The sequence below is a fragment of the Parus major genome, chromosome 2 (assembly GCF_001522545.3).
Source record: "Parus major isolate Abel chromosome 2, Parus_major1.1, whole genome shotgun sequence".
Classification (NCBI taxonomy): Eukaryota; Metazoa; Chordata; class Aves; order Passeriformes; family Paridae; genus Parus; species Parus major.
The window spans coordinates 80,196,401-80,206,636 of record NC_031769.1 but is presented as its reverse complement, the minus strand read 5'-3'; the positions used below and the strand labels follow the sequence as shown (position 1 = coordinate 80,206,636).

The window sequence follows — 10,236 nt, the reverse complement described above, 5'->3', positions numbered from 1 at the left end:
TCTCATCTGGGTAATGAAAGGGTTAAAATCTTGCCCAGGCTTTGTAGATGGTTCTGTGATCTCTGACAGAGCAGCAGCTGGAGCTGTCTGCGATGGAAGATTCTTCATGGCTGCTCTGGAGAGTGTGGTCACTGTCTCAGTCCGCCACAGGTCAAGAACTTTTTTTCTTTCTTTACTCGGCAGTCTCTGGTGAATTCAGTCACAGCAAAAACTGCAGCCGAGCCAGGGACCGGCCTGGCCCAGCCAGAGCCCGGGGCAAGCCCCGCAGGCCCCATCTCCCGGCTGGGAGCCGTGGCAGGCTCAGCCCAGCCCCTGCCCGGCCTGCATGGCCTGGGCAGGGGACAGGAGCCAGCTTAAGCTCAGTTACCTTTCACAGCCAGGGAACAAAGAGACCAAGAAATTCCCAGGCTTAGGTCTTAAGGTGGTGTTCACAGGTTCATCTCACTTTTTCAATGGTTAAAACTGCTGTCAATTCTTAAAAATGGCCAGCTTTTGGCCAGGAGAAAAACTCCCATCAGCCACCAGCAGTTTTAACTTCCTTAGGTGTTTCTCTTTGTTTTCTTAAATGCCGATCTATCACAACAGACCAGCCTAATTTGCTTTTTCATATTGAAGTTTTCCACTTCTATAAAAACGTTTTTGTAATTTTGACTAACTACATATTCTGCTTTCAGCTGGGAGTTAGTTTTCTTCCTGATAGCTGGTACAGCACTGTGGTTTGGATTTAGAACAGACTAAAGCTGATAACACACTGATGGTTTTACTTGATGCTGAACAGTACTTAATCCAAGCCTTTTCAGTTTCTCATGCTCTGCCAACAAGGAGGTATGCAAGATGCTAGGAGGAAGCATGGCCAGGACAGCTGACTCAAACTGGCCAAAAGGACATTCCACACCATAGAACATCATGTCCAGTATATAAATTGGAGAGTTGGCAAGGAGGGACCAGTTGCTGCTATGGGATGGAGTGGGCATCCATCAGTGGGTGGTGAGCAAGGGTACAGTGCATCACTCAGCTTTCTTGGGTTTTTCTTCTCTTGTTGTTAGTATTAGTAGTAAATTTATATAAATTATTAAATTATTCCTATCTCAATCCATGGTCATGGGTATGACCTTTTTTTTCAGTTTTCTTTCCCATCCTACTGGGGGAGTATGGGTGAGTGAACATCTGTGTGGTACTTCACTGCTAGATGGGGTTAAACCAGGACACTGTATTAAGTCATTTAACTACACCTTTTCAGAAACCTTTGTGTACTTTCAGACAACCACTGTACTTCAGTTTTTATGGTGAATACACATCTTCATATGCCAGGACTCTCTCCACATTAATCTTATCTTCAACAGGTCCAGTCAAAGACAAAAATTTCTGTAAGAAACCAAATTAGATGTTTAAGATTCTGTCTCTGGTGTAATTTCCAAGCTTTTTGTTTCACATCTTCTAGAATGTTTCAAATCATAGGCCCACACAGTGTCTATTCCCTCTCCAGTAGTATGATCTGGAATCCAGCAAGGGAAAGGGAAGCGACAGGCAATGACTCTGGCATGGCATTCAAGTTCTTCTTCCAGCTTCTTCTCCAGCTGTGGCATCTGTTGAGTTACAAGAAGAACCTCTCAGAAACAGTAACAAACAGGAGCATTCTCTCTAGAATCTAATTCAGGTGTTCAAGAGAAATCAAAGATTTCAGCAATTTCTTTTGAAAAATCTTAGGAAAGTAACCATGACACATATTTTGGCTTTGATGCCTTGACAAAGAATATCTAAAATCAGAAAATGGTTAGTGTGCCCCAATTGGTGAGATCAAGGGAATCATAACTTTAAGATCCAAAAATTAAATCAAAACCTATAAATTATCCCTTAAATTAAAAAAAAAACAAAACAACGAAACAAACACAAAAACAAACCAATTAAAACTGCGGGGAAAAGACTTTGTATTTCCAATTCACAATTCTCTTCAGTGGGATTCTCCTCTGAGGGAATGAAAGTTCAGCCCCTGGAATTTATGCTAATTATGATACCCCAAGGTTCATGAGCTTATGTGACACCTAAAGGCCATCACTGCTCGAAATTTACAGTCTAACCCCAAGATTGATCCTGGGACACTCAAAACATCACACAGAAAACAACCCAAAGCAAACATTCTGCTGTCACTCTATGGTAAAATACTGTTATGTTAATTAATATTGAAACTGAGCACAAATAAGTCAATATAAAATTATATATTAACATATATGCATGTGAATCCCTTCAGCAGCATTCCATGAAACAGAATGTAGAATCATGAAATGGTTTGGATTGTAAGGGACTTTTAAAGGTAATCTAGCTGAACATCCCTGCCATGGGCTGGGACATATTCAACTACATCAGGTTGCTCAGAGCCCCATCCAGTCCCCATCTACTGCCTCTCTGGGCAACCCATTCCAGTGCTTCATCCCATTCATATATTTTTTCCTACTTATATTTAATATGAATCTGCCCTCTTTTAGTTTAAAACTATTACTCCTTGTCCTGTCCCTACACACCCTACTAAAAAGGCCACAATAAAGTATCCCCAGAGTCAAGACTTCTCCAGGCTGAATAACCCAAATTCTCTCAGCCTGTCTTCATAGCAAAGGAGCTCCTCTGAACCTAGTCCAACAGATCTACATCTGTCTTGTGCTGGGGTGCCCAGAGATGGATGCAGCACTCCAAATAGGGTCCCACCAGTAGGGCAGAATCCCCTCCCTCCCTTGCTGGCCACACTGCTTTGGATACAGCCCAGAACATGTTTGCTTTTCTGGGCTGTGTGTGCACATGGCTGGGTCATGTCCAGTCTCTCATCCCCAAGCACCCCAAGCCCTTCTGGTCAGGGCTGCTTTTGATCTGTTCATCCCCCAGCCTGGTACTTGGGATTACCCTGACCCAGGTGCAGCACCTTGCATTTGGTCTTGTTGAACCTCTTAATATTCCCATGGGCCCATTTCTTGTCCAGCTCCCCTCTGGATAGCATCCTATCCTTCAGGCATGTCAACTGCACCACTCAACTTGGTGTCATCTACAAACTTTTCTTAGACCACTGTTTTATACCATTGATGAAGATATTAAGCAGGACTGCTCCTAATACAGACCCCTGAAGGACACCAATTGTACTTGATCTTCATCTGGATATTAAAACATTGACCATTACACTCTGAATGGAGTTATCCAGAAAATTCCTTATCCACTGAACAGTCCATCCACCAAATCCATCTCTCCCCAGTTTAAAGAGCAGGCTTCTGAGGGGAGCCATCTCACATACCACTATGCAACTCTCTTTGGCTGAACATCTGCAGTCCAGCTTTCCTCTGTTCACAGAAACTGAGAGGATATGAAAGTCAGGGGAAGCATCACTAGTTTTCTAGAACAGAGCAACACCCTGACCAGTCAGATGCTCTTTTTCTAGTAGGTGCTTTGCAAATTGCGCCATGGACTAAGTCAGAAATGAACTAACACATGCAGACTTAAATTTATTTTCTATCCCGGATAGTGATTATGTTCTAGGGAAAAAAAAAAGAAACCTAACAGATTTAGCCACTTTTGTCCTTTGGAAAAGGTTGATGGTGTATTTAAGCACATCAGCAGTCCATATCCATTTGGAGGTCTTTTTATTCTTACATATTGTATCTATCCGAATGAGTAATTTTAAGGGCAAACCCTACAGGCTACTTCTGTAACATGTAAAACACTATTTACTTTGGTTATCATGATGTAATGTTTAAATATTTTAAAAAAACTTAAAGGGCAATAGTTATTTAAAATATAGCTGAATTTAAATCAGAGACAAAAATACATAAAATTTCACAAAAAAGATAAAAAAAACCAAAACCCAAAAGAATATTATTAGAAAATAAGACTGGCTACAGAAAAGGTGTTTTCAAAGGCTTCAAAGAGCTTCCACTATCACATACATGCAGGGTGTGCCTTTGATGTAATATCCTATTATAGCTACATTTAAGCTAACAACGGAGTATCTTAAGAATTTTACAGCCATAGATCAAAAGTACCAAGGAGTTACCTCCAAGTATTTTTAAGGCTCTGATTTCATCCACACTGCAAATGCTTTTAAACATTATTGCTGCCTTAAACACCTAGAAAAATAAGCCTACTAGCATCTTAAACAAACTGGAAAAATAAACCCACTTTGTTATCTAAAACTGAGTTGAAACACCAGAAAAACTTTTATTACAGAAAATATATAGACATGGACTAATTTTTAGGAGTAATTATGAAAATTAGTGACACTGCATGTCCATATTGGCACAAATTAGAAAACATCATTAATAGTTCAGCCAAGTTTAGCCAAAAATAATAATATCCTTGAACCAGTCAAACTAGATTTTAAGCTAAATATATCAGTTACATTAGGTGTTACAATCATACTGTATTTTATGTGAAGCCAGGGTTTAGTGGAATTTTTTGGTGTGTCAACATAGATATATAGTTTAGTAAACCTTTTGCACAGTATATAATCTGTCAAAATAAACAGGAGCTGCAAACATGATCACCTGGCAAGAATTCCATCATCCTACCCCTGAACAAGTTAAGTATCTGTCTGCAATAACTTTGAAACAAACACATCTTCACCCCAGATGTTTGCAAGAACAAGACAGGTCTTAGTCTTTCCTGAAGATCAATAAATTCATGTTTTTAAAGCTAATCTTGGATATGAAATAAAAGCACTGTGCAAAAGCATCAAATCAGGCCAGCACTACTAAAAAAGCTAAAGTGATCTACTGTTCCTCAGTAAAAAAGAAATGCATTAAGGTTTCTAGAAAATTAATTTAGTCATTCAGGAGGCTGAGCATTAACAACTTCCAAAGTAAATTTAAAGGGCAAACAAATGCTCAGGAAATACAGAGGTTCATATGTTTGCATCTGTTGCATTTATGGCAGTACTTTTGCTGAAGGAATTTAACCTAGTATTTACTGGATCTACAAAAGTTATTCTGAGCCCTATACCTACCCTTTCTATCACAGCTATTACTAATGTATCCCGCTTTATTACATTTAAAAGTTAACTCAGTATTTCTGCTGGGTTTACTCACATTTTCCCAGGGCATTTGTTTATTCCTAGTTTTCCTCACCAGCACTTTTCCCCTCAGTGCAATGGCAGAATTCCTGACTGAAAAATCCAAACATTTCCAATGCTCCCTGCCGGAACTCAGGCAAGGGAGCACATAACACCCAGGGCTGGCAACATGAGGAAAATCATGGTGCTCACTAATATCCCACCCATATCCACTTTAGTTTCCAATACGAGTTATAACTGAAATCTGAAGTAGAGATTTACTTCTGGTGCTATTGAAAAAACAAACAAGCAAACAAAAAAGCACAGAATAGGAAGGTTTATTATGCTTCCTGTTACTGCTGCAGAAATGTTTCTAGTGTATGCTGTATAGTATGGCATCACATAAAGCTCTTCACACACTTCATCTCGCCTCAGTAAAGGAACAAGCAATCCAGAAGCACAGGATGACAGAATTGGTTTGTTCAGCCTGGAAAACAGAAGGCTTCAGGAGGATCTAACTGCAGCCTCCCAGTATCTGAAGGGAGCCTACAAGATGGAGACGGTCCTTCTACAAGCACATGTAGCAACAGTATAAGGGGGAAGGCCTTTAAACTGAATGTTTGAACTGAGAGTAGGTTTAGATTGAGTATTAGGAAGAAATTCTTCACATGAGGGTGGGTGAGCCAATCAAACAGGTTGCTCGGAGAAGTTGTAGATGCCCCAGCCATGGAATTGCTCAAACCAGGTTGGACGGAGCTCTGAGGAACCTGATCTAGTCAAAAGTGTCCCTTCTCACTGCAGGGGGGTTGGAACGAGAGGTTGCATGGAGACCTCATAGCAACCTTCCAATATCAGAAGGGAACCTACAGGAAACCTGGAGAGGGTCTCTTCATCAAGAATTGGAGAGATAGGACAAGGGAGAATTGATAAAAATTGAAAGGGGAAATTTAGGCTAGACATTAGGAAGAAATTCTTTACTGTGAGGGTGGTGAGACACTGGGACAGGTAGCCCAGGGAGGCTCTGGGCAGTGTTCAAAGCCAGTTTGGATAAGGCCTTGAGCAACCTGGTCTAGTGTGAGGTATTCCATGGACATCGGGGTTGGGACTTGATAATGTTTAAGGTCCCTTCCAACTCCTAATATTTTATGATTCTATGATTATTATACCTTTGACCACCTGCAGGTTGATTCATTTTGCAGATTAATGTATTAATACTGTGCACCTTGGCATTAAAATAATTAAATTTTGTAACAAATAATTAAACAGTATAATAAATAAACCACAACAATATAATAAAAGTAAAAAGTAAGCTTACCATTTGAGGTACTCCAAAAACAACAACATTTCTATAATGGGAAAAAGAAACCTGAAATAAAATTTGAGCATAAATCTTATTGAAAATGGCATTTATAGTTAAGAGAAACTCTCACCATTCTTTTCTCCTAATCCTTCTAGCTGCAGTTCTTTCAACAGGGATTTAAACCAAAAATATGTAAGGAGATCCCTTACCAACTTTTCATCACAAGAATTTCCACATAAAGAAAACTTCATACTGTTGAACAGCAACAAACTTCTACTGTCTGGCCAAGAATATGGAATAGCAATTCTAGAAGTACAGAAAGTATTAATTTAGAAAATACCTATGTGACTTTACTAATAACTAAAGGGTTATTTTCACAACTCCTGTATATGATAAAATAATGTATGCTTTAGATTTGCCCCTTCTTTTGTTAAATGTTAGCTAGCTATAAAAACTTTCTAGGCATTCTTATGACTGAGTTCTTCTGTTCAGTACCATGAAGTTCTCCTATGCTCCTCTCTGAACACATACACCCCCACAGCCAAAAAACCCCTCACACATAATTCATCAGGCCCAGGCTTGCTCAAGAAGCCTTTACTTATAAAGGAAGCACTTGAATAAAGCACAAAAGCAGCAGAACAGCATACACCAGATTCCCAGCACAAGTACTTTGCTCAAAGCCAATATAGCATCTTGTGGTCAGACAGCATTTCAGCTCCTTCAGGAAAGTATTTCCAAACTTATAAAATCTCTCAATCATCCCAGATTCATTCTTGTGTCATTCACTACCTACCTTCCATAAATCTGAAATATAAAATTTGGTGTTCTGATGTACTCCATCTCTCCAGGCACAATATCTGGAGTACCAGACTAGCCAGGGATTCAATTCATAACCGACAGCCTGGAATCCCTTTTTTGCAGCTGCTATCACCTACGAGAAAGAAAATAAATCTTCACTTAGAAACATATATGTCTATTCACCTAAACAGGAGCACACAGTTTTATTTAAAATATAAATCAAAGAGCACTTTTCTAAGTCATCTTGGTTTTAATGCCCAACAGATCACTACATAGTGAACAAAAACTCAAAACTACATTTTACTATTATTACTAGTCCAACTGAAATATAGTCAGGCAAACAAAATTAAAACAAACAAAATTAAAACAGGGCAAAGCTGTGGGACTGCAGTACATCTATGATTTACATAAAAGTTCAATTTAACACATTAATAACACTGTCTTGGAATTAGAGTACCAACATTGATGCCTGAGAGAACAGTGAAACTTGCAACCAAAACCACTCAAAATTAGACCACTTATTTGAAAAGCAGTGAGGGATAGGCACTTGAGCAGCCCCTGAATCAGAGACAAAATAACATACCAATAGAAAGAGTCTGAAAGTAATCTGTTGATCTACATTTAAAAAAAGAATAAAAAATGCATTGATTTCTAGAATAAAGGTTTAAAACATAATTTAAACAGCTACTGCCAACTTCTAATCAGGAATTGCCTGATGAACTATCAATTACAAAACAAGCAAGGTAAAAATCAGGAAGTACACATTTTTTAACAGAACTTCTCAAACCGCCTTACCTAGACTGTATATTTTGCACTGTTAAAGTAATGCATCTTCCATCACATACAGAGCACTTGAAAATTCACCAAAAGAATCTGACATTTTTACCACACTTAGAAATGTAAGTATCTTCATATTTATCCACCAATTACACCCGAGTAATTGCTAAATAATTAAAAGCATCTGAACTGACTTTTTTAAGGACAGATGCATCAAGGAAACACCAAGTGCTCAATTTTAGGCACCTAGCTTTCCAAATAATCTTCAGTCTCCATTTAGGTACCTATATAATATACAAAATAATGACATAGCACCTATTAAAATTAGATAGCTCTGATGAGAGTCAGCAGCCATAATGATGAACAGAGAGAGCATCAGACACTGCCACTCTCTCATGCCTAAGTTTTTTGGTCTTTTTCCTATGCAGGTACAATTCAAGCAATCTTCACAGATTTGGGGATCCAAATCAATTTTTTTTTTACATGGACAAATAGTTGACTCATTCACATAAAACATGGACAAAGACAGCATTCAAGAACTTGCATGTTTCCATCAAAAACCACCATCCTGTTGCTAAATTTGACTTGAAGCAGATAGTTATGAAAAAGCACACAAAACATCACAGCAACAAAAGAAAAATCAAACCACATCATTCTCCACAATGTCCTCATCACATTTCACAAATTGGGGCTGAAGCAATACTCTGGAAACACAGTATCACTTTTTCTTTCATGATTCTCACCATTTCTCTTGGTGCTTATTCTAGTTTCACCACATGGATTTGGAAGTAGCAAAGCCAGCACTGCACAAAGATGTGAAGACTACAGTTCTAACCACACCAGGATTTTTATTTTTATAATCCACTGCTCATTGTCCGTTTCTTTTTGCACTTCTATCATCTTTATACATTAAGAATCTCACAGCCTCACTTGGTGCAGCTACACACCTTTATGGAATCACAGCTATTTGTCAATCAGTACCAAGACTCTGACTGCATCTTTTCAAGTGAATGCACTGTGATTCCCTCCAGTCATCACAATGACATTTTGTCCACTACCTTGGTCAAGCTACAGGTAAGACTGCAGCAAAAACTATTTATTACTCATCAAAACTTTGAATGTAAACTTTCTCAGCTTTGATCCTTTTCATAAGACTCTGACACAACCATCGGATGCCAAAGACAAGACATTTTTAAGTGTGAGAAAACGCAGCCCCAGCATTTTCGCACTTTTTAAAGAGGTGATCTAAAGAGAAGGCAACATCCACAACTTACAACACGGCCATCTCCGCTACCAATGTCAACTAGGGAGCCATTTCTGTTTTCCAACATTTTCAGCACATTCTGGATCTGAGCGGCGGTTGCAGGAACGAAGGGCAGGCACACCTTCCTCAGGGCCGGGGTCACGAAGGGGGTGGCCACAGCATAGAGGGCCACCAAGGTCCCTCCCACACCGGCCGTGACCAGCAGCCCCCAGCTGCTTCTCCGAGAGCCCCTCTCGCCCTCCTCCTGCGGGACCTCTTTCGCTAGCGCCTGGGACATCGCCCCCGGGGACGGACAGAAACTGTTTTCGGTCACTTGAAACAAGTCAATATCTTGTAGCAAAGAGCAAACACGTAGGAGAGTTAAAAAAAAATACCGTATACCACCACTTTAGCCGATCCCAGAGAAATGGTACAGCAGCTAAAAAGCTGAGGCACGATGGGGCAGAAATACGGTTTCTATTTAAACCCCTGGCCCTCCACATGCGGGAGGGGAGCAGCGCGCCCCAAATCAGTTCAAGAGCGGCGCAAGCAAGGACCTCCCCGCCACAGACCACCCGGGGGTCCGCCATGGGGACACATCCAGGAGTTATCGTTACTCCTTTGCGGACAAACTTTTTCCTGGGACACAAGGACATTCGCCACCACACACCCCAACTCGCCAATGCCCAACCCAGAGTTATGCTCAGCCTGCAAAATTTGTAGGGAAGGGCAGTACCACTTTACTATGAAGGGGTGGGGGACCGAAACCTTTCCGAAGGCGCTCCGGTGAGAAGCACCAAGCACGCTTTTTCCACCGAGTGTCTGTCTTCCCTCCTCTGCCCTCACGTAACCCGGCGCAGAACGCTACCACCTCGCCCAGCGCCCGTACTCCGCTCCGTCCAGTACATTCTCCTTCCTTCCCGCCCCGCCCCCGTGAGCCGGGGGCGGTGCGGCCGCGAGATCCGCATTCCTTCCCCCAGCGCCGGGCGGCTTCCAGAAGGCTCTTCTGGGGGCGCTACAAAGGTCCCGCCCGCGAAATAAGGCGTGGCTGTGGCGGCTGCGCAGGCGCTGCGCCGTGTGTCGTGTCGTGGCGGG

General features: G+C 41.0%; 1 protein-coding gene across 2 annotated transcripts; it reads right to left on the bottom strand.

Moving 5' to 3' along the window:
- Nucleotides 1–552: 552 nt before the first annotated feature.
- Nucleotides 553–10,132, bottom strand: ATPSCKMT (ATP synthase c subunit lysine N-methyltransferase). 2 transcript variants are annotated; one of them, XM_015618327.3, is made up of 5 exons: nucleotides 9,878–10,132; nucleotides 9,173–9,492; nucleotides 7,117–7,254; nucleotides 6,339–6,389; nucleotides 553–1,586 (listed from the first exon to the last, which is right to left on the bottom strand). In XM_015618327.3, the coding sequence occupies exons 2-5, from the start codon at nucleotides 9,437–9,439 to the stop codon at nucleotides 1,389–1,391; spliced, it is 654 nt and encodes a 217-aa protein (XP_015473813.1). In that variant the 5' UTR covers nucleotides 9,440–9,492; nucleotides 9,878–10,132; the 3' UTR covers nucleotides 553–1,388. The 2 variants fall into 2 exon arrangements, with proteins under 2 accessions (XP_015473813.1, XP_015473814.1); XM_015618328.3 differs by having other exon boundaries at nucleotides 9,910–10,132.
- Nucleotides 10,133–10,236: the final 104 nt, after the last annotated feature.